Source organism: Typopeltis vanoorti, chromosome 9 (genome assembly GCF_054136105.1).
Source record: "Typopeltis vanoorti isolate ZY-2024b chromosome 9, IOZ_Tvanoo_1.0, whole genome shotgun sequence".
NCBI classification, from domain to species: domain Eukaryota; kingdom Metazoa; phylum Arthropoda; class Arachnida; order Uropygi; family Thelyphonidae; genus Typopeltis; species Typopeltis vanoorti.
The window spans coordinates 29525733-29552075 of NC_143557.1; the positions used below are offsets into that span (position 1 = coordinate 29525733).

At 35.8% G+C, this 26343-nt stretch overlaps 1 protein-coding gene across 1 annotated transcript in view; it reads left to right on the top strand.

The window, feature by feature from the left end:
• Positions 1-26343, top strand: part of Agps (alkyldihydroxyacetonephosphate synthase) — a 608793-nt gene that overhangs the window by 47938 nt on the left and 534512 nt on the right. Inside the window, exon 3 of the mRNA XM_090397415.1 lies at positions 25736-25828. Within this exon, the coding sequence (XP_090253541.1) occupies positions 25736-25828 (93 nt within the window). The remainder of the gene's footprint in view (positions 1-25735; positions 25829-26343) is intronic.

Consider the following 26343-nt stretch of genomic DNA (forward strand, 5'->3'; position numbering starts at 1 on the left):
CAGTATTTAGGCCTCCATGGTGGCTACTAGTGGTGCCACTTGATTTCTGCACCAGATTTCCTTGTGTGTAGTTGATGAGCCAGTTGTCTCCATTTTGGCATGTTTCTTTAAGTTATTTTCGAAGTTGACATACTTGTTCTCTGTGGGGAGAAGTTAGGTCAAGCACATACGAGCAATTGTGTGTGTGTGTGTGGAGGGGGGGAGTTCCTTTGAACTTGTTACTAATTGCTGTTAGTAGTTTAGAAATGCTTGTCGGTGTGTCACAGGTCACTTTCACGAGGTGTGGAAAGTTTTTTTTTTGTCCTTTTATTTCTTGGTCTAAAACAGTGGCATCTGTTAATGTTTCTAGAATCAAAGTTGCATTCTCCTGCTAATTTTCTCATATTAGCTTTGAGCGATTTGCCAGTTTCTGCTGGAAAGTTTAGAATAATGGCATTGTATTTCTTGTTTTTGGCCCCAGTTGAGTCATGTACTGTTGATGCAGTTAGTTCACAGAGTTCATTAGCATTGTTGGGCAAGGGTATACTTGTGTTACAGTGCTGATCATTGAACAGTTCAAGCTTAACTTCCAGTATTCTGATTTTGGAGGAGAAAGTTTCATTCATAGTATTAAAGTGCTGTTCAAAAATTACTTTACTCACTTTACCTAAGAATTGGAAGAATGAAAAGTGTTATGCAGGCATCTTGAACTTTACCTTCCAATCAAACCCACTGAAGCATGCCCTGAAATTACTGTAGAACTTTTTTGTGCTGCCGTTCATTATGCTTTAATAGTAGATATGCTAGATCTGGCAGACAAGAGCTGTTATCTACTTCAGAGAACACAAAAAATTCATTTGCTACCATTATTATGGTAAGTCAGAAGTGGAAGACCGTGCTTTTGACATTTCTTAATGCTGGATCAGATGGAAGAAAACTAATGGCTATATTAGTCACAGGTATAAAAAGCAGCTGGTTCAGGTTGAAGACAGACAATAGTAGGAAATGAATCTGTCATATAAAAATGTTTGGAAAAAAAAATTTTAAAATATAGAGCAAAACTAGTAACATTACTGGTGTCATAAAGGTGTGGATAAATTTACATGGAGAGAACACAATAAATTGTTATTTTGTTATCTTCAGAGTTGCAGAGGCAAGTGATTTGAAATAAGAAAAGTCATCACCATTTAGTGCTTTGAACAAAATGACGAATAGCACATCTTAAAAGGGGAAAATTTGAAATAAATATGATTTCAACAGTTTCATTAAGAATCAGAATTAGAGAAACTTTTAGAGATTAACTTATTCAGATATGCAAATATTGGAGAACAAGTGACAGTTTGAATACAGATAATCCATAGATAGCAGTGACTAAATCTGTAGAAAATTTTGATTTAGCAGGCAAAGAATATGCTGAAATTGCCTTCAAAAGGATACAAAATTCAGAACTTCATGGTTGGACATCAGAAGTGGAAAATTGCAGTTGTCAAATATGAGGAATCATGCTGAAAGTTTCTGCCAAGTCAGTTGGCATGCAACTTTAGAGAAGAGTGAAAAAGTTATGAAAACTAGGTTACATATGGAAATAGTTATATAAATCATAGGAAGAAAGAATGTAGAATTTAAATGTGAAAGTAGAAAATGTTGTGGAGGCCAGTGCCAGAGTGTGCAAGATTTTTCCTGCCCTTCGGTCGAAATTGTATTTGTATATATAAAAATTATATATATATACGTGGACTGTTCAATAAGTAATAAGACTTATTTTACTGTGGCGAAACCGCTCATCACAATATTAATTTCTGTGGAATAAAGAAATGTTGCTGTATGTATTAACAAAAGAGGTTGATAGATGGCGTATACAGGCTGATGTGCCAGAGTATCACGTGACTAAACGCAAGTGCTCATCAGCGCACCTATGAGGTGCGACCAGTCTTCAAAATGGAAGTGTCCTTGGAACAGCATTATGCGATTAAATTTTGTGTGCATTTGCAAAAATCAGCATCGGACACTTTTAACATGATACATGAAGCTTTCCACGATGAAGCAATGTCGAGGGCAAGTATTTTTCGCTGGCATAAAACTTTTAAGGAAGGAAGGCAAAATGTGGAAGATCTTGAACATGAGGAAAGACCTTCAATGTCCATCACAGAAACAATGATCAACACAGCAGCGATTATCATCAAGTATGTCAAAAGGAAGCGTCCATTGCTGAATAATGGCTTCTTATTTCACCACGATAATGCAAGGCACATATTGCTGGTTGTGTAGTGGACGTTTTGCAGAAGAACAACACAGATATCCTACCTCACCCTCCATGCAGTCCTGATCTCGCACCGTGCGATTTCTGGCTGCTTCCTCAGCTCAAGAAACCACTAAGAGGCCGCCATTTCGAAAGCAACAAAGCATGTGTAAAAGCTGCGGAGGCGGTTTTGAAGAACTCAAAAAACGGACTCTCACATGTGTTTAAGAAGTGGACGCAATGTTGGGACAAATGCATCGAGTCTCACGGTAGTACTTCGAAAAAGACCATGTAAATGATGATGATTAAAGGTAATCTGTTTTCTGTATAAATATAGTCTTATTACTTATTGAACAGCCCACGTGTGTGTGTGTGTGTGTAGTGAATAACTATATATAAATAAATACAAATAAATAATTAATTAAATATTGTTGTGTTTATTATATAATATAATATGAGTACATAATTTTAACGCAATTTATAAATATTACATAAATCACATTAAACATGACAAAACAAATATAAAAACATCTAAATTAAGAATTAACAATTTTAATTATTAAAAAAAAAAAAAAGAAACCTTAATTTCGGCAAAAGACTACCACTTCTTCTAGATCCAATGTCTCAGCCATGTCACTTTCAATAGATAAAGTAGCTAAGCCATCCAATCTCTCTTGGGACATTGTGGACCTCAAATAATTTTTAATGTCTTAATTTAGAAAAACTGTGCTCTGCGGTTGTAGTTGGGATTGTAAAAAGAATTCGTAGTGATGTGTACACATTTGGAAAAAAACTTATGCAGTTATTTGCACAATTTTTAATTTACTACTTCCTTGGGAGAATAATTGTTATCCTCCGAGACAATCTTTTTAATTCATCTAATAAATCTGCTGAAATATCTTCTTGATCACCATCAGACAGAACAATTTCTAAGTCGAAACAAGCTTTTTTTACTGTATCTTTATCAAATTTTATTTATTATTATTATTATTATTACGGGCAACTTCAGGGAGTCATTAGACTCATCGAGGGAGACCCCAAATCATATTCATCACAGCTATTCTACATTCATACAGTATCTATCATACCTTGCCTTAAACTCATTCACTGTCACAACATCCACCACAGACTGGGAGCGCATTCCACTCATTCACCTCTCTACAAGTAAAGACCCCCAGCTCTAACACCTTTACTAACCACACTTTTGCCCAGTTTCCATGGATGTCCCCTAGCCCTCCCACAACCAGCCCTGTTCTCAAAAATATCTTCTGAATTAATTTTATAGAAACCTTTCAGTAATTTGAATGTCTCAATCATATCTCCCCTCCTCCGCCTATCAACCAATTTTTGCAACCCACAAATCCTCAACCTGCTCTCATAAGGTTCATTCCACAGACCTGCTATCATCTTGGTCATTCGCCTCTGGATCCTCTCCACCACCTCCCCCATCAAGAAGAAACCTAGGCTTGATACAGAGGAACAATAACCTGCTTGTCTCTGCTTGTCAACGTATTCTTCAGCAACCAAGTGATTTGATGAGCTGATTTAGCCACTTTTGCAATGTGCCCCCTAAACTTCAACTCCTTATCCACCAACACTCCTAAATCTCGTGCCTCATCAATTTCCTGGAGTACAGTTCCACCAATGTAGTAATCTGATGCTAATCTTTTCACCCCACATTAAGTTGACATCCATTCGCCTTAGCCCAGACCTCCAGTCTATCCAAATCATCTTGCAAAATTTTGACATCATCTGCATTCACTATTGCCCTACCCAACTTCGCATCATCTGCAAACAAATGAACTGTTCCTCTCAGATCCTTTCCTACATCATTAAAAAAAAACAGCAGTGGTCCAAGAACAGATCCTTGTGGCACACCACTAGTCACAGGTAGTCTTGTGGATTCTACTCCTGAATAAACCACTCTCTGATATCTCTCTGTCAACCACCCTCCTATCCATCTCACCAACCCTATATCCATCCCCATATGCTGCAATTTACTGATTAGAATTCCATGTGGTATCCTGTCAAAGGCCTTAGCAAGGTCCAGTAGAATCACTGTAAACCCATTACCCTTATCCAGTTCAGCCATCACTGTGTTATAATACGTGAGCAAGTTACTGAGGCATGACCTACCCTTCACAAAACCATGCTGTCCCCGATACAGTATCCCATTTTCTTCTATACAATTTTGTATTTTCCTCTTGACTATTTTCTCCAAGACCTTCATGATGATTCCTGTTATGCTGATTGGCCGGTAATTTTCAACAGCAGCCTTGGAACCACCATTATGCAGCGGAACTATTTTCCCCTCTTTCCACCCCCCTTGGGACTGACCCCGAACCGAGGCTCAAATTAAACAAAATGGTCAAGGGCACTGACAATTCTTTAGCCACTTCACATACGACACGAGCTGGTATACCATCCAATCCCACAAGATGTATTGACATTGAGGTTCTGTAATAGACTAGTTACCTCTACTTCTTTCCTCACAATACCTGTATTAGCTGTTGGTTCTTCCATTCCTGCAATGTCACCACCTGGATGATATACTCTTGCAAAGTGCTCGCTCAGTAATTCCATTATATCGACTGATTCGGTTACCTCCCTACCCTCAGCATTTTTTAAGATCATTCTACCATGAGCATTTTTCCTTTTACTTGCAACATATTGAAAAAACTGTTTGGGATTCTCTTTAGCCTGCATGGCCAATTTTCTTTCGTAATCCACTTTTGCTTTTCTTACCACCCTTGTTACCATCCTGGCCTGAGCTTTATACTGTTCCTGCGCCTGCTGGTCACCTTTCTCCTTAAATTCCCTCCACAATTGTTTCTTTTTTTGCAGCTCAAGCTTAATAGGGTTATTCATCCATTTAACCCCTACTTGATTTATTATTCGGACTCTTGGTATACAGTCAACCATTGCCTCCTGCAAACACTTCTTAACCACCTCCCATGCACTATCAACATCCAGCCCTTGCAGTTTTACATGCCATGGCACTGAACCAAGCACACACCTAAGCTTGTCATACTTACCAGCCTTGTAATTCCACATGTACCCTGTCTTAATTGTAAATTCCACTCCTTTAGCCACCTCCCAAGTCATGACCTTATGGTCACTCTCATCAATTGATGGCAACATGGGCATGTTCAATACAGCCACATTCTCCGTTGCAATTACTTGGTCAAGCACTGCCCCCTGGTATTTTCCACTACATGCTGCCACAGATAGTTGTCCCTTAATAACTGCATAAAATCCAGTTTCTTCCTCCCATGTGCCCTCTCCACTCAATGTTACTATAATTGAAATCACCCATAATAATTACCCTTCTTCCACTCATTTCTTCTATTTGCCTATGCATACTATCCCCACCATCGATTCCATTACCTGGTCTATAGCAGCACCCAATTGTATATTTTGTTCTGCTAGATTCTATCTCACACCTAACAGCCTCAAATGTGCTCTTTTCTCTATCCTGCAGTTCAACTTCTATACTCCTTGGCTCCAACTCATCAGCTATCATCAATAACATTCCTCCCCCCCCTTTTTATTCACCCTGTCACTCCTGAACACGCTATACCCGTTGCATTCAATCCCACTAGCTTTATCATCTTCTGTCAGCCATGTTTCACTAATACCAACAACCTATGGTCTGGAAGTGCCAACCAAGGCCAAAAACTCTTCCTTCTTGTTCCTAATACTCCTGGCATTAGTGTACATGAATTGCAGAAGCCCATTTGTCCCATCTCTACTTTAATGCCTTATACTAACTATCCCATTCTGATTTGTTATCCTTCATACTCGCTCAGGCATAATATACTCATTCATACACTCAACTGCCTCTCTAAAGTCCGCATATCCACTCCCCCCCTCTTAATAAATCTAGTTTCCCTGAGTATGTACATCCACTTCCACATCATTCATCAACACTTTTTCAAGCCTCCGTACACCAACTCCATTCAAGTGTAACCCATCCATCTTATATAAGTCCTTTCGCCCATCGAACTCATTCCACACTTCCACAAATTCCACACCACTCTCCATGCATAATCCACGCATAAAGTCATTGGCAATTATGGCCCTCCTTCTAAACACTTCGCTGTCATACTGCAGTAAGATACTCACCATCCTAACTCTCTCACTCTTCTCTTTTGCTACCTCAAACAACTTCCTCACATCCTCTATCATTTCCATTTTGTCCTCTTTCAAATCATTTGTTCCTGCCACGATTATCATCTCTTTCACCCTCTGTTTTTGCAGTCGAATAGATTCGCTGACGTCCTTTATGTTTGCACCTGGCTGGTACAACTTCGTCACCACTTTGCAAGGGGCTGTCATATAATGATAAAAGTAATAAACTGGTGATATGAATGTGAAGATCTGTTATGCATCACACCTCTTAATAGCGAATCCCCATACAGTACTCGCTCCTTCATTTTATTGACGTTTACGAACGTTCTATTATTTGTCGTCACAGACTTACTCCGGTTATTAGTCGGTACGTTCAGCACACATTTTTCCATATGCTCCAGTTGCCTTTTCGCTCTGTATATCGCACCGTTCAAACGCGCAATTTCACTACTCGCATTTATCTCGCCATTTTCATTATCAATCAAATCATCCATTCGTTCAGTATTTCTACCTTCATTTACACTTTCAACGACGCTCTCACACCTGTCTGGCACTACCACGCAATTCTCTATCACACCGCCATTTTCTACATTCTGACTATCGTTAACGATATCACTCTCGCCACCCGAAACACGCTTGAGATCCTCATTCTCCTTACACTTTCTGCACATATTAATTCCACTATCACCCTCTAACCAGACTTCCACCGCTCTTCGCAAAGCATACATTTCACAGACAGCACATTGCATAAATTCGTTTACATCAAAACTCTTAAACAAACATGGCAACCTGGCCGCCATTTTTTTCTTTATCGGTGCCATATGTACGCTATCTTATCTTAAAAATAATACTTAAAATAACAGAAAACACACAAAAATTGCACAGACACACCAAAAAACAAAAAGCAAACAATACTACTTAAAATTCTAGTAAAATTGCCAAAGTTAACACAAAATACTGCTAATCTTTTCAGGAGCTCTTGACAAGCCAACAAGCGATTAATTTTAAGTTACCAATGTTAAAGAGAAACCCAAAAATTAATTCATATTTATTTAGCTGTTCAAATCTCTCAGTATTACATTAAAAAAATAATTTGAAACTGTCTCTCAAAATTAGTAATTGATCCATCAGTACATTCATAATCAAATTGAATTTTTACACGTCAAATTCATGTGCTGTTGTTAGTTTGGAAATCAGCATTTAACCCAATATTTAGAGCAAAGTTTATGGGCTCGGTGTTTAATAATTTTCAAAAAATTATTTTCGCTTCTGTATGACGTCAAAAACAAAACAAACGAAAAAAAAAACAGAGAACAACACAACATCGCATGGAGAGAAGTATGCTAAAAATAACATTAAGAGATAGGAAGACAAATACCTGGATAAGATCTCAAACATGTGTCATGGATATTGTAAAATACATTAAACAGGCTAAGTGGAGATGGGCTGGCCATATTGCCGGATGCAGTGACAGGAGATGGACTAGAAAAACAACAGAGTGGAGACCAATGGATGGAGCAAGACAAAGAGGAAGACTGAGAAGAAGGTGGAGGGATGAACTGGAACAAATTGCAGGAGTGAGATGGATGGGAGAGGCAGAAAACCAAGTGGTCTGAAAAATCATGGGGGAGACCTTCGTCCAACAGTGGACAGAACTAAAAGGTGAAGAAGAAGAAAATGATGTCAAGAAATTTTTCGTGACATCTAATGATTTCAAGGCTTCCATAATATTGCAAGAGATATTTTGCAATTGTTTGCTAGATGCATTGACTTCACTTAGAATGTCATACCAAACAAATGTGCCAAAAATAAACTTGAAAGAATTAATTTTTTTTTGCTAATGAACCAGCTATCAATTTTGTTTTAATGCCTTGTTGCCCAATTAAGCTGTCATCTTCCATGATGAAAATTAAAGCTTCATGTATTTCTTTTACTTGAATTCGTATTGCTTTTACAGCTTCAACGCGACATTCCCATCTCATCGTGCATAAAGGTTTTAAAGTAAAATTTTGGACGTGGTTTAGAACTTCCCATCGATGACTCAGTGAAGAAAAGAAATTATGGATTGACTGAATAGCATCAAAAAATAAAACCTTATCTACAATGCAGCTTGCTGCATTGCTCAATAGGAAGTTCAAGGAATGCGTACAACACTGAACAAAAAATGCTCTATGATTTTTGTTCCTTAAAAGTGCTTGTACCCCTGCATTTTTCCCCTTCATATTTGACCCATTGTGATATCCCTGATCACGGATATTTTGAATATTTAAGTTTTTTTCTTCTAATAATTTTAAAATTACTTCAGCCATAGCACTTCCTGCTGTATTATTAATTTTAATAAAATCTAGAAATCTTTCCTCTATTTGTGTAATATGTTTGGTTTCTTCATTTTTTTCTTTTATAGAAACATATCTTAAATTAAGGACATTTGCGCCTGCTGCGAAATATCAGTGGTGCAATCGACAATTATTGAAAAATATTTAGCATTCATTATTTTAGATGCAATTTTTTAAAAAAATTTCATTACTCAATATATTAATGATTTCATTTTGTATACATTTCCCTAAATAATGAACATGAATTTCATTGTTTTTTATGCATTCTACATGTTTTTGTAATACGTTGTCAAATTCGGCGAATAATTCAATCAGTTTCAAAAATTTTCCATTATTATTTGTATATAGAGTATCTGAACTTACTCTGAATGCCATGTTTCTTTTGCCAGAAATTTAATAACCGATATTATGTGTTTTAAAACAAGCATCCAGTGTTCTTGTTCTTTTTTGAGTAATTTTAGCCGATATTGATCAATTGTAGTTTCAATATTTAAACGCTTTTCCAGATCAATCCTTTCAAAATTATTAAAATGTTCTTGGGATTTTTCGTAGCGCCAAAGGACTTGTAACATATGTTTCCAATCGTTATTTCCTTCCGATATTAAGTTCATAGTTTGAATATTAGAAATATTTTGTAGCAGAAACAAAATACTACATTTTTTGAATTTGAGTAAATTAACCAAGATCTTTTAGTGCTTACTCTGAAAATCCTATTATAATGCAATATATGAAAACTTCTATTATGTTCATCGCGTGGAAAAAAAAGTCTCTTTTGATTCAGCAAGAGGACCTCGTTTTACTAATATATCAATTATTGAATTGGACAAGTTTGGCCATAAAGCTGGATTATTAAAAAGCTTGTAATTTAGTGTTTAGGTATTTGTATTTTAAGTCGAAGCTATTTGATGTTTCTCAAGAGCCTCATTATCATCTAAACACAAATTCGAATTTTCAGACTCGTCAGTGGGGGACTCCACAGGAATGTCGCTTTCACTGACTTGTTTCTGATAATTTTAAAAATTTCCTCAATTGATTTTCTTGTTGAGCTTGAATAACTTCTCGTGCTACCCGAATTTTTTTGTATTGATAACCAGAAAGGGTTTTAATTTTTTTTTCTCTGGTCTGCCATTTTTGTCTGTTTCTGAAATAATAAAAAAAGTTTATTTTTTTCATAAAGTATGGGCCCAAAACAACGTAAAAAAATTTTTAATTGAATCGTCATTTGCCCAGTCTCGCCCCTTTATACAATCATTTTTATCTGATTTTACTGCATTAAGAAAACAAATAAATTAGCAAATTAAAATTAAAAATTAACTTGTTTAATATTAACGTAAAACTCTGTATAGTAATCAATGAGCACAATTTCAAATATATGCAAAAGTTCTTGAAATAATGATAATAATAATAAAAAAGTTAAAAGCAACCATGGCTATAGCTACAAAGAAAATGAAATGAATAATTATTTAAAAAATCATTACTAAGATAAATCACATATTTAACTACAAACTTACCTTCATAAATACAAGGTAACAAAATTCATTCAGCACACTAACATAATACATACTAATACAGGGATAGTGAACTGGCATGTAAGAAAATTTTGAGGATATGTGAACAATTTATAATTATAGATAATAACATCTTATACACTACAATATAGTTTTAAATAAATTCTTTTTCATTTTTTCAAAAAGTTTCATATTTATATTATTTATTAATATATGAAATTTTTTATATTAAATTATTAAATAAAAATTTCTGATTAATTTTGTTTCTTAAATAAAAATATTCTATTTATAAGAAAATCAAATTTTCTCAATGAAATTGGATCTAAATTTTCTGTCCCAGGGATTATCAAAATAAAAATAATTATCTGGAGCTTCTATAATTATAATAAAATAATTATCTTTATAAATATGTATATATAAATTTATATACATATATTTTTTAAAAAATATATATATATATTCAATTTAATTATTTATTTTTAATTTTTTCTGGCTCCAGTATAATTGTAACATAAACTTTTTGTAAGTTTTCCACCTTTTTACTTTTCTGCCTGTGGCATTCGCCCATTCTGTCCCTGCCTTGAGCCAGGCCTGGTGGAGGCCATTGCAAAAGTTTAAAATTGGGGAAAGGGGAGCTGTGTATAGGAAAGGAAGATTGAATTCGAGGTAACATTGATGGTAAAATTATCTCCAATTCAGTATTAATTTCTTATTGTCTGGAATAATTAATTTGAAAAATTATTAAATTGTATAAGCAGTGACAGAACAGTATCACAGTATATCCAGGAATAGTCATGTGAATATCTTGGGGTATTAGAGGTCGAAAAGGCAGAAATATAAATGCAGAAAGGTAGCTGGATCCAGTAGTTGAAGTGTTCAAATATGGTGATATAAAAGTGTTATGGTGTCTACATTGTACAAAAGTCTATACAATGTAGAAAGAACTACCACTGCATCTTTGTGTGAGTATCCTTATCATTGCCTGCTGGATATTATTTATAATCATTGTAATTTTCAACTCTCACCAACTGTCTTCCCCAGCTCTATCCCAAAGTTTAAAACCTTACACTTAATACATTAAATTGGTAAATGAGTAAGGTTTTACTCATTCTTCCACCTTTCTAGTAAGCTGAAATTATATTACTGAAGTCACTCCAACTGCTTCTAACAATGCTGAAAAAAAAAAAAAAAAAAAACTCCTTCCCATTACACTCACAGTCCATCAGTGATCAAGTGATATGAGCCAATTATCAAAACCAATTCTTTTTTAATTTCAGTATCAACCTAGATGTCAGATGCTTTCCAAAATATCACTACATACATTTTCCTTACCAACCACTCTTATTTCCTTATTAACAGATTACTAAATGAAGAGTGGCTTTTAACAAATTCAGGCAGATTTCCATAAATCTAATCCTGTCATACCAATTCTATATTTGAACCCTTATTATCTTTATCACTACTTCTCCTGCACAACTACAAAGTGGCTTATAGTTGGAGTCCATCTGTGTTGTCCCCTTTCATTCACTAGGAAGTCAGCCGGTTGACTAGTTGCAAGACTCTCATTAAACAACCAAGTCAGCAGCTCAGTTCCTTAGTGCAGGCTAAAATCTCGCCATTCTGATGTGTTTTGAAATCCAAAGAATTTAATATTTCACATAGCCACTAGCGGTTCTCAACTGTTCTCTTTCCTCTAGGAATAAAGCTTGTTCCACCTAGAATGATATCCTGGTAATATGATCATGTGATAGTTCTTCCATGTTTTGTACACAGGTTCTCATGCAACTTCTTTTGTCTTCTTATTTGTTCACCTGTCATAGCCTTCACTGGAGTTCCTTGCCTCTTCTATGATTAGTGACAATAGCATAGTCTAACAGAGCTGATTTTGTTGGTTCTAGATGTTTTGTGCTTTTTACATTCATATCACTTACTAAGATCAGCATATTAATAACATGATTATTATGGTAACCAAACATTTCACATATAGAAAAGTTGCTGTCTCCTTTGTAATCTCTCCATTGAAGACAGTATTCTGCTATTACAGAGCAGATTTCCACCAGATATTATTCTTGTCTTCATGTTTTGCACTCGGGATACTTTGTCTGACAAAATAAATTTTTTGTCAATGTAAATTGCTATTGGCTCCCTAGTAATATTCCCTCTAAGATGTTCATGTGTGTGTATGCCTGTGTGTACATTCCTATTAACTGTGTGTTACTAGGCACACACAGTTATAATTTTTTTATTTTTGCTTTAAGAATTTATAATTTTTGTTTTCAGAATTTCTTAGTCAATTTTTGAGCATCTATAAAAATGAATTATGATTAATCATACTTGTAACTTTTTTTTATTTAGGAATTTCTCCACTGCAATATTACTCTAACTTGTTCCAAATTAATACACTCTTATTAGTTACTTTTAGCATGTACTTTGGTGAAATATTCTATGTCAGTTGCAGAGGTGTATTTGTTTAGAATGTCTGTTGTCTAGAAACTGCAGTCACTTGAGCTCATGCAAATAGTGATGAATTTTTAGTTATGCAGATTTAAGTGAATTAATTTAGTGTTCACAATTTTACATGTAATAGCTAGATGAAAAAAAAAAAAAAGCAACATTCATCATCATCATCATTATGTGTATCAAGGATTTAGGCCTAGCATGGCCTGTTCCTGCGTCATTGTTTAAGAGGAGGACGTCCTGGTTTTCTTTTTCCTAACGGCTTGTACTTTAAGGCTTGTTTTGGTAATCTTTCTGTTTTCATTCTTTGAACGTGTTCAATGTGAGAAATATTACATTAGCAGTTTTAGTGCATTAAATCCCCAAAACGTCACTATTGAAGTCAAAGTGGAAAATAACTACGAATTCATTTAAATTTGGATGGTTGGGCAAATGGGTTGAAATGTCATCTCCAACATTTCTATTAAATTAAGAGTTTGTGGCTTGTGACTTGCTATTGTGAACATAGGCCAGCATACATTGACTCTGAGACTGGAAACTTGTGCACAAAATGTTTTTCATGAACCCATGAAAAACATTTTGCTATTGGCGAATACTGGAAAAGTATTTTCCAGTAGCAAAAATTAGAGGGAATATTGCAGATGGGTCCTCCACATTCTTGAAATGGTTAGGCCATCATTTTTGTTGAGATTTGGGTTGTGTTTGAGCATTTCACATGACTCTCTAAATTTTCTCTCAAACCAGGTTTTGGTGCGGTGTAGGGACTTGGTATTTTTCCGGTCAATTCTGTGATATGTTTGGCTGAATTGAATTGACTGGAAAAATACCCGTATAACAACCTAAACTAGCCTTAGAAAAATCCCACTACAATAAGACAACCTGGTGAAGTGTTTATAACATTCAACAGCAACTGAAAGAAATCATTTTATAACCATCAGAACTATCCAGAAGAATATTAATACATGAGGACTTTAGCAGTTTATTGTAGTTGTATTTATTTATTTATTTATATATATCTATATATATATTTTTATTTTATTTTATTTATTTATTTATTTTATTTATTTATTTTTTTATCACTAGAGGTCAGGCTAGTAAAAAGGATCTATTAACTACGCAGATTTAGTTAACTGGTATACAGGGCATGTAGCTTGGTTTCTTATACAATTGTATTCTTCCAATGATGACTTCGATATAGGGGTGGGGTCGAAACGTCAAGTTTTATTTTATTAGTAATTAATAAAATCTGTTCAACATGTGTGTTTTTGTGTCCCTAAATTTACAAATATGATTGTTTCAGGATAATTATTATTATTATTATTATTATTCAGGCCTCTATGGAGTCAAGACTCATCGTGGGAGATCCTTCCTAAGAACATAAAGTCTGTCGACTCATCGAGTGGGAGGTCCCCCCGTAAGAAACACAAAGTCTATCATTCCACTCCTTAAACTCATTGACCGTTCTTGCTCTCAACACTATCAGATAATGCATTCCACAGTTCAACCACCCTCCACGCAAAGAAACCACTCCTCACCCTCTTGCTCACAGTTTCCTTTTGTAACTTAAAGGGATGGCCGCTTGTCATCACTCCTTCCCGCTGTTCAACCAAGCGAAAGAACTCCCCAGTGTCAACCCTGCAACCACCTCTCAACAGTTTAAAAGTCTTAATCATATCACCTCTCCTTCTTCTATCCACCAAACTCTGCAGTCCACATTCCCTCAGCTGATCCTCATAACCAAAATTGTACAGTCCTGAAACCATCTTTGTCATCCATCTCTGTACCCTTTCCACAGTTAATTTATCCCCTTCAAATCCTGGGGACCAAATCTGTGGTCTGATCAAAGACTTATACAATGGAATGATAACCTAACCCTTTTATCTCTGTGGGTCAGTGTCCTTCTCATAATTGCAGCAATCCTGTGGGTTACCTTCGCCATCTTCGCAATATGTCCCCTAAATTTCAGGTTTCTATCACTCATCAACCCCAGATCTCTTGTCTCCCCTACTTCCTCCGGTATAACTCCTCCCATAGAATATGCAGCATCCCATCGATGTTTCCCAAACCTCAAGACCTTACATTTTGCTGTGTTAAACTGACATCCCCATTCATTTGCTCATTTATGTAGCTTATTCAAATCCTCTTGCAGGGCTACTACATCTGCACTATTACTAATAATTCTTCCCAGCTTCGCATCATCTGCAAACAACTGAATATCCACTGGCAATGTCATTGATATAAAAGTTAAACAATATAGGTCCTAGTACTGAGCCCTGTGGGACCCCACTTGTAATCCTCTGCTTCCTTGAAATTGCCCCACCATACACAACTCTCTGATACCTATCGGACACCCAATCCTGAATCCAGTTGACCAATCTGACATTTAGACCCATGTGCTGCAACTTAAATATCAGCTTATCATGTGGCACCCTGTCAAATGCCTTAAGTAAAAATACTCAGTAAGAAGCAAGTAAAAATCAAAAGTACTCAGTATCTGAAACACACTCTCCTCCTGTACCTCTAAACCTCGAACCTGCCCTATCCCTCTAGCATAAAAACTGACTCCTCTAGGATGAAATACTCCAATAAAGTATTCATTGAACATTTCCACTATGTCCTCTGCATCAGTCACTCTATTCCCATTTTTATCCCACAATATCATTCTTCCACATAGCTAAAAAATTCCCTAGGATTGTCTTTGGATCTTAGGGCCAATCTCCTCTCATATTCAAGTTTCCCTTTCCTTACTACACTAGTCACTCTTCTGGCCTGTGTCTTATATTCTTCATGCATCTTCTCTTCACCTGTCTCCTTATATCTCTTCCATAGCCTCTTTTTTGCATGCAATTCCTGTTTAATATTGTTTGTCATCCAATTTACTCAAAATTGTGTCCTCTTCCTCACTCGTAGTATACAACTTACCATTGCTGCTAACAAATATTCTTTCACAATTTCCCACCCACTAATGACATTCCAGCCTTCTAATTCCTCTCTCCATGAAACTTCCCGAAGTTGACGTCTAAGACTATTATAATCACCTGCTGTCTCTTTGATACTCCTGCATGTCTATTCGTTTTCCAAGTCAAAACCATATGGTCACTCTCTCCAACTGGTGGGAGAGATGTCATCTCAGTTGTTATCAACTCTTCTGATGCTATAACCAAATCCAAAACTCTTGAACCTCTTGTTCTCTCTGTTACATGTTGCCTAAGACATTTGTCCCTCAAGAATTCTAGAAATTCCATTCCCCTATTGCTACATGCATCTTCCTCTCTCCAATTTATACTGCTGTAGTTAAAATCTCCCATAACAATCATTCTTCTTGCACTTGCCAAACTTAACTGTCTAAACATCTCCTGGTCTTCATCTTCTGTGCTCCTGGGTCTGTGGCAACACCCCACTAAATATCCTGACTTGCCTACCTCTACCTCACACCATATGCTCTCAAAATTATTTGTCTCACTTCCTTCCAAAGCCTCCACTCTTAGAGGACATTGGTCATCACTTATCATAAGCAGTATCCCACTACCACGCTTTCCCCTCCTATCCTGCCGAAAAATGCTGTACCCAGCAACTTCTATTCCTGTTATTATATCCTCTTCTGTCAACCATGTCTCAGTGATCCTAATAATTTTTGGCCAGGCTGATGCTATCTGCACCACCAATTCCTCTCCCTTATTCCGGATACTCCTGGCATTAGTATAAAGCATATAAATACCATTGTTTCTATACCCAACGTTATCCCCTCTAGACTCCACTGGGCTCAGTGTTACCTGATGTTGTCTCCCTTCTCCCAAGTATCCATTCCCACAAGAGGCCAGGTTCCTCTCTTAGTGAACAAAATTTTAATTTTACTAATTCTTTTGTTATAAGTTATATATAATGCATATATACTCCTGAAGATTGCCTTAACACAGCAGCCTTAAATATTGAGTGTTATTTTTGATAAATTTTTATTCTCTAAATAGTAGTTCATAAGTTTACAATAACCTTCTTTTGATTTACAGTTTGTGTTTGAAAACAATTGTTGTTGATTTCCTCCAAACCTATTTATCTTACAAACTCTGTCACTACTGTTGTCAAATGTTTCTTAAAACTGCCTAGCACTACTGATTTTTCATGTTTTGTCGTCTACTAGAGAGATCATGCCCTTGAACACCATTGGCAGAGATGACTTTTTATTCAAAGTGATATCAATGTTGCATGGATAAATTGAAAACCTCAATTTTCATGTTTTCTCCACCGTGGTGCTGAGATGATTGAGCCTTAGTCCTGAAAATTAATTTCCTCATTAGATGCAGATTGCTTTTTTCACTCCTTTCCCATAGTTGAAATCTGTAATAATTACTTACTTAGCACTGCTTAACCTATATACCTGACCATGACTTGTTCATCACCCTCTGGACTTCCCAGGACTATAGGACACTCCACTCCACTACAACCTCCACTTCATAGCACGCAGAAGCAACTGACACTTCTTCCTAGTTCTCTTTTCTGGGTCAACCCAGTTTATCTACAAGAGTTACTTCTAAATTCTGTGCTTAGCTGCTATTGTCAACCATTTATTAGCAAAATACATTTACAGACTTTTCTGCTACTGCTCATTGAATTTAAAGAAGTTTTGTATTCTATCAGCAGATGCCTGTTGATGTATTTAGTAAGGTCACCTCAGCAGAAACTTCAGTGAAGTGTTTCCCATAGATAGTTTTGTATTATCATATAAAAATGAGGAAACCATGTGAACTTGTAAGATTTTTTTTGCAGTTGGGCATAGTCTTGCAAAAATTTCCTCTAGTATGCTGTTCTCACAGTCCATCATGTAGGTATCTTTATCACTTCATTATTGTTGTCATTATCATTAACTTTATATTGTTGACATAGGGTGTTTTTTTATGAGAGGTAGAATATTATTGCTATAAGGATTGAGTTTTCATTTCGGTTTAAAAACTGCCCACCTTTAGTCTCATAATGCAGCAGTTTTGCAGTCTCTTGCAAGCAAGTTTTCACTTTGAACTTTCCATCATTATTCTTGAAACAGACATAGAGATCATTGTTTCACAGATGATTTCTTCACATGCTTTGTACTAATTTTCTTCTAGCAGGCTAGATGATAATTATCACTATATAATAATATACAGCAATAGTAAGCTGTATTCCACGACTGCAGAAGAGAACACAATTTGGTGTAAAGTGGATGACAAACAATATCAAACAGGAACTGCAGATGAAAGAGATTATGGAAAAGATATAAGGAGAGGGGTGGAGAGCAGATGCATGAAGAATATAAGACTCAGGCCAGGAGAGTGACTAGTATGTTGAGGAAGGCAAAACTGGAATATGAAAAGAGGTTGGCATTAAGATCCAAAGAAAATCCTAGAGAATTTTTTAGCTATATGCAGGAGGAGAAATGATTGTGGAAGAATGACATTGTGGGATAAAAATGGGAATAGAGTGGCTGATGTAGAGGACATAGTGGAGTTGTTCAATGAACACTTTATTGGAGTATTTCATCCTGGAGAAATAGGTTTTAATACTAGAGGACAGGTTCAAGGTTTAGAGGTGCAAGAGGAGAGTGGTTCCAAATATTGAGTACTCTGGATGTCAGTAAAGCTGTAGGACTGGGTGGTTTTGAGAGAATGTGCTAAAGAACTGACAGCTCCATTGATCTGACTTTTCAGTGAAAGTCTGGCTATGGGAAAGGTATCTAGGGAATGGAAGGACAGTAAGATAGTGCCATTGCATAAGGTTGGTAGCAGACTGGAAGTGTCTAATTATAGGCCAGTTTGTGTGTCATCAATAGTTGTTAAGTCTTGGAGAAATTAGTGAGGGAATCATATACAGCTGTGGGCAGTGACGGTAATGTTATCTGTGAGAATCAATATGTATTTGTTAAGGGGTGCTCTTGCTTTAGTAGTATGATTGCCTTTTATAATAAAGTGACATGAGCAGCTGATGAAGGAAAGGCATATATTGTTTTTTTCTTAATTACCAATTTCTTCTGTAAATGTTTGTACACGAAGTGCTTCCTGGTGGAGCAATGGAAAGTAATGTATACAATAAAAAGAAAGTATACAATGGAAAGTAATCACTTCATGATTAATTTTTCTTTTTAAAATTGAAACAACCCTTTTTCATTCCCATCATACTTTTTGCACTATCGGTTGCAATTGACACAATTTTATTGAGTGGGATATGATTTTTTCCATGCATTCCACGTGTGGCGAGGACAGCATTTACTGTGTCCTTGCCACGCGTTTGGCCCTTGAGTAGCAATAATCCCAGAAGTTCTTTTCTCAGACCCTCAGATGATACATACTGCACAAAAAGGGAAACTTGGGCTGTGTCCTTGATGTAGACTCGTCTACCACAATTGATAAAGCTGAAGCTAATTTAACATCTTCGACCTGTTGGTTGGTCCCATTTGAGGACATTGTAACTCTCCTATCTGTTACTGTTTTGGCAGATAATGGTATGTTTTAAATTTTATTTAAAATCTCTGCTTTGTTTTTGAAATCCCAAAAAAGTTCTTCAGATCCATTAACAAAACAACATTTTATCTATTCATCATCTGTGAATGGTTTTCCTCTCTTAGCAATCTCCTGACTCACTATGAAGCTTGCAATATTAACATCATTGGCAGACTCTTCTCAAATAATTAAATACAGAACTTAATTTTTCAACATTTTTCTGAAGTTCTTTTACTGCTCTCTTTCTCGTGTCACTGACAGGATTCTTTCTGGAAAATGTGGTATGTTTTGTCGTGAAGTGTCTCTCCAAATTTGACTTCTTGTTGTGCGCCAGTTTTTCTTGGCAAATAAGACAGGTTGGAAGACCATCTGAGTTCGAGATAAACGCAAAAGATTCAGTCCATTCAGTTTTAAAGTCACCATGCTCGTCTGTTGATTTTCTTAGTTTTTTTCTTCGTAGCCATGTTGAAAAGTACCCTAAACAATATATTTTATTTAACACGTTATATAAATACATTATATGAAAAGAAAATACAAAGAACTAAGTGATTATTCAAAATAATAAATGACAATAATTCGAAAATATAATTAAAATAAATCTCACCAGTAACAGGTTTTATTCTAACAGTTGCACGTGAAATAAGACATAGCACGGTAAATCACGACTGTCAACGTATCTAAATATAATAAAACCAATATTATATATATAAAAAAAAAAATCAGCTAACGCCTTTTTATTCCCATATATAGGGAGTAGGCAAGGCTGTTTAGCCCTATCTAACTTTTGGAGATTGAGTGGTCAGTTCAATCTCCACTGGCAGCAATCGGAGATAGCTTGCCCAAAGCTATCACTAATTAAACGGCACACAGTGAAGAGAGACGGCTCAACAAGTGCCGCCATCTCTTGGTCCTTAACCATATGTCTGAAATAATGTGGGTTCTATGGTCAATTTTCTTGAGTTTATGGGGCGAAAAACCTGAGTTGCCGGAAGAAAGAACCCGCTTGCCCGTGCCAGAGATCGACTAACTCCGGAACCGGTTTGAAAAAGGCTTAGAAAAATTTCCTCTAGTAGATGACTAGATTCCAGACAAAGTCTTCCTTCATGCAGTCAAGCACTGTGGTGTGCAAATGCCACATTCACTGAGCTACACAGGCTCCTACCAATATTATATATATATTTAAAATAATTTCCTTTATAATAATAATAATAATAATAATTGCCAGGTTGCCTTTATCACCTTAATGCAGTTTCTGGATGCACCCAGCCAAAAGAGAATACTAATTAAATTTAAGTTGCAGAAACAGCAAAGTGACACGGTCTCCGCTTTCACATTTTGCCATTGCCAATGTTGCCTTGCCCGGTAGAGGGTGCCCGTGCTCTCACTTATTAGTCACTTTGTTGTTCTGCGAATGACCTCAATTGTCGAGGCACCCTAAATCCTAATTAGTCACTTTGTTTGGCTCCCCTGCCTACCATGTGCTCAACCATCCTCTCCACTCCCTCTGTATACCCCCTTTATGCTCGCTTTCCCCTCCCTGACATCGTGCATCTTAGTGCCACGAAGTTTTCCGAGACCTATAAAACAAATTAAATCGCCATTCTGTGAATAAAATCCTTTAAAAATTTTATAAATGAAACTATGATAGTTTTATTTTCATTTTCAATTTTACTTCAGAGCCTCATGTGGCTTGCAAGCTGCAGTTTGTCGACCCCTGAACTAGACAAATGGGGAAAAGAATGGGTATGCCGGTTTAATGCAGCAAAATGTAAAGTCTTGAAGTTTGGGATACATCGATGGGAGGCTGTAGCAGACTTAATGTGTGTGTCTAGCTATAGGCCAGTTTGTGTTTCATTAGTAGTTGTTAAGATCTTGGAGAAATTAGTGAAGGACCACATACAGCATTGGGCAGATGAGGGTAATGTTATCTGTGAGAATTAATATGGATTTGTTAAGGAGCACTCTTGCTTTAGTAATATGATTGTGTTTTATAATAAAGTGACAAGAGCAGTTAATGAGGGAAAGGTATATTCTGCCATTTTTTTTGGATTTTGCAAAGGCATTTGACAGGGTACCACATGATAAGCTGATATTTATGTTTCACAGTACATGGGTTTATATGTTGGGTTAGTCAAATGGATTCAGGATTGGCTGGTAGGTATCAGAGAGTTATGTATGGTGGGGCAATATCTAGGAGCCAGAAGGTTACAAGCAGGGTCTCACAGGACTCATTACTAGGACCTGCATTGTTTAACCTTTATATCAATGACAATGTCAATGGATTGCAGGGGGATATTCAGTTGCTTGCAGCTGACGTGAAGCTGGGAAAGATTATTAGTAATAGTGCAGATGTGGCAGCCCTGCAAGAGGATTTGAATAAACTAGACAAATGGGCAGATGAATGGGGAGTGTTGGTTTAATGCAGCAAAATGTAATGTCTTGAAGTTTGGGATACATTGATGGGAGGCTGCATACTCGATTGGAGGAGCTGTACTGGAGGAAGTAGGGGAGATGAAATCTGGGTGTGATGATTGATAGAAAACTGAAATTCAGGGAGCATATTGCAAAGGTGGTGAAGGTAACGAGGGGATTGCTGCAATACTGAGAAGGACGCTGACCTGCAGAGATAAAGGAGTTATCATTCTATTGTATAAGACCCTGATCAGACCACACTTAGACTATTGTTCTGAACTTTGGTCTCTAGGATTTGAAGGGGATAAATTAACTGTGGAAAGGGTACAGAGGTTGATAACAAAGATGGTTTCAGGACTGTACAGTGTTAGTTATGAAGATTGGCTGAGGGAATGTGGACTGAAGAGTTTGGTGAACAGAAGGAGAGGTAATATGATCCAGATTTTTAAACTGTTCAGAGTCAGTTACAGAGTTGACACCAGGGAGTTCTTTCACTTGGTAGAGCAGCCGGAAAGAGCGATTATGACAAGGGGCCATCAATGGAAGTTACGAAAGGAAACTGTGAGCAAGAGGGTGAGGAGTGGTTTCTTTGCGTGGAGGGTGGTTGAACTGTGGAATGCATTGTCTGATAGTGTTGAGAGCAAGAATGGTCAATGAGTTTAAGGAGTAGTTTGATAGACTTTGTGTTTCCTAGGAAGGATCTCCCATGATGAGGCTCTTGACTCTATGGAGGCCAGAATAATAATAATAAAAATAACTCCATATGCATTAATAGATATTAAGAAATAAATTAAAATAAAATAAATTTAAATATTTACTGAAAATAGAGCCAAAAATCTTCATGTCTGCATTGCCAAATTATACAAATTAATTGGATATCAAAACCGATACATAAACTAATAATATATATAAATAATATTTATAATATAATTTTTTTTTCAATGTCAAATAATACTTTATCTGTCAAATAAGTTATATACATATAATTTAATTATACATACAATTTATATAATGTTAAAGATGCCAATCTATTTTAAACCTGGTTTTACTCCATTTCTCAAGTAAGCAAACAGACAAATCAAGTTTGCGCCTGCACATAGTGCAAGTCTAGGTGACCTGCAAAGTAGTGCAACTCGTGGTAATGGTAGAATAAGCTCTGATCACTATTCTTAATATTTACCCTTAATGCAAAGCCCATCTCCCTGAGATGTATGAAGCTATGCATTAAAGGCAAGGGGGCCACTACCCAGACCGGTTTCGACGTTTATTGAGGTCTCATCAGTGGGAGCCAGGCTGAGAAATACCAAGGTTAAGTAATACAGAGCTTATAAGTATTTTACCATAAGGTTTTTTGACCTTATTAAATAAAAATCTCAGGATCAGAGATAGATGTAGAAAGTTTTTTACCTTGGGTATAATATATGTTAAAGATGGCAAGCTATTTTAAACCTGGTTTTACTACATTTCCCAAGTAATTTATATAATACATATAATATAAATATTTGTATAATACATACAATTTAATATAATTACATACAATTTAAAAGATAATACCACAATTTTTCACTTGTTCAATTCAGATTCCAATTTGTCACATACTTTGTACAGTGCTCAAGTCACATAGTTCAACAATTCGTGTGTTATTAGTGGTAATAACAATTTTAGTAATAGTTTATAATCAGTTACAGTTCAGTTACACAGGATAGATTACACAATTATGTATCTATATAATTTTATTTTCAGTACAGAATGCTAGGAAAATATCTTATTTAAATTGCATAAATAATGGTATTAATGTGTTTTACATCTTTTTCACATTCATATTTACAGTGATTCATTTTTTATTAAATCGATTATAATATTTACTTGTTTCTTTGGGTGGCTTCTTCCTCGAAGCTTTGCAGATCTTATCTGAATAATGTTATTAGTATCTTCATTATTGTTATACACTTTACTGACTGTTTTGTTACATAATCTGCAGTCTTTGATTATGAGGATTATGTGTAGATGAATGAGGCGGATTAATCCCACCTACTTCAAAACTTGGGTTAGCTTTTATGAAAAGAGTGGAATTAGCCTTCACTATTTATGTTGTTGTCACTGTTTATGGATGGGATGTAAACATTGGATGGTGGCGATTTGTGATGTGTATATTAGTGTTAATGGTATATTAACTTCGTTGGTATATTTTCCAGAGTTCGTGTTTTAATGTTCTGTAGTTATTTATGTGTTTTAAATTTCTTGGCAGGTTGTTGAGTAGCGTTTGTATCTGATGTGATCTCACAAAAGAACCATATGAGTTGTTGAAAGATGTAGAGATTTGTTGTAGGTTGTGCTATACGATATGTGTCTCTGTTATTTCGATAGGTGATGTTGAAGTAATTCCTTATTAATGTTATGTAGTGTTTGATTTTTTATGCTCGGGATTCTGTGTATTGCCATGTGCTGGTCAGATATTGGTTGTTGCGTATAAGGTGTCCAAATCACTATTCACACATTCCTATGTAATATTTCTAATAATAATATATTAATATAATAATAATATAAATAATAATATATAATTAATTTTGTAGTTGGTTTTGAAATGATGTCGGATTTGATATCCACTGAATTTGTATATTTTGCATCGCCGACATGAAGCCTTTTGGCTCTTTATTTTTAGTAAATACTTTATTTATGCACTGACTGAGAGTTCGCTTACGAAAAGTACACCTCTCTAACGCTTCGAGTTTCTTAGTACTGAGAGTTTTTGCTCTCTTAGGTTTCTACCTGATCCGTGATGAAAACCAGTGAGTTTGAAATAGCTGTCGGGTCAGTGAAACCTATCAAAATGAACCAATAGAAGGCAAATATATGGTCACTATATAGCGTGCACGCAGCCTATTAGTTTCGGCTAGGGCAACTCGTAATATGGTGGCAAACATATTTCCCTTAAACTCTCTGGTCAGATTCTGCACAAAACTTCTGTAGTTTCTGTAGTCGGCTTTGAAATGCTGTTGGATTTGATATCCACTTAATTTGTATAAATTTAAATAATTAATTACAGTATATGAAATACATGAAGAGTGAGTATTAGTTAGGATAACTTCCTAAAATTGAGACAGTGAGAGGCAATTTTTTTTTTTTTTTTTTCTAAGGTTAGGATTGTGAATATGTGCTTCTCAGCTTTTTGGTAGAACTTTGTATTATTCCAATGAATTCTGTGTTTTGTAGATAAGACACATTGCTTGCTAAACAGATTTATCGAGCACTTTAATTGGAATATATTCTTGATGTTCTTCAAGATAAGTTTGTGCAGAATGACCAATCTGTCCATAATAACATAAGCCGCAAGAACAAGGGATTCCATAAACTCCAGGATAAGCAAGAGGAGGATGGTAACATCCTTCTCTTGAGAATTTCACCTACCTAAAGACAATCACAGACATCCATGCCCATGGTGGGATTCAAGCCCATAGACTGTTGGTTTTCTCTCTCTCTCTCCTGTGACTTTTCCCTACTGCTGGGGTAGTAGGGAAAAGTCCTCTCCCATTGTGTGAGCATTGGGTCTACTTCTTCCATGGTGACCTACTCCATCTTGGGAGAGTGTTTATTTACTTGTATGAATGAATGTATGAAGACCAAAGACAACCACAAACATCCATGCCTAGGCTGGGTTTGAAACCGCAGAGAGCATATCTGCTCTCCAGAGAGCGGATATGCTAGCCACTCGGCCAACTAGGCTGGCACTTGTTGGTTAGCATACCCATATTTTCTTCTGGAAAGACTGTATAAAGAAAGCTCTTAAGTACACGTTCACAATCTTAACCTTTACAGAAACAATTGCCTTAAAATTTCTCACTTTGCTAAATTATCCTAACACTCGCCATTCATGTGTTTTATACATTGTAATTAATTATTTAAATTTTAAATAATTTATTATTTTTATTTTTTCATTTATTTCTTTATATGCAGAATGAGATTATATGCAGTATCAACTGCAGTTGATAGTGCATATAATATCACACTTTCAATTTTAATTGTTCCCTTTTTGTGGTTTATCTTTCTGTTGTGTATTGAAAATGTCTATGAAACATAGCTGAAAATTTTGCAAATGAAAAATTTAGGTAAGTGACTTTTTGTAATTATTTAGCTATACAATTCTTGAGAAATTTTTGATTTAAATGTGCCTGTATAATAATTTTTGTTTTTTCTCTTTTTATATAGGCAAGATTTGCTGAAATGGAATGGTTGGGGATACAAGGATTCAAAATTTTTTTTGGATAACAAAACAGAAAACATATGTTTTTCAGGACATAGGTAAACATACTAATTGTATTGTAATTTTTTGTTTCACTATTATTGCTTGATCCTTATTAAGGTCTAGATCCAGAGTACCTTAAATATTACATTTATACTGCTTGATAACCAGCACACAATTAACTCATTACTGCAGACTTGAATGGGCCAAGGAATAGTTCATTGCTTATAATGGAACATTTGTAACAAATGTACTTTAAAATGATATTGGTGTCACAAGGATTTAGTTTGATTTTATATGTATTAGTCAATTAGTTTTCACATGTTAGACTTGTTCTAGTGAACTCTTTTTCCATGTAATCACTTAGCTGAGATAAGCTATTCTTGATGTTCCATCCTTTAACCTTCCAAACGGCTAGGACGTCTATATAGACATAAAGCTAAATTTTGATACGATTCAACCCACCTGTTGAAAGAACGTGGATAAGAAGTGCAATTTGGCTGTGATGCCGTTTAGAAGGTGTGATAAACCCTCACTCTGAAGAGAACACTTAATCGGATTATCTCACATTCAT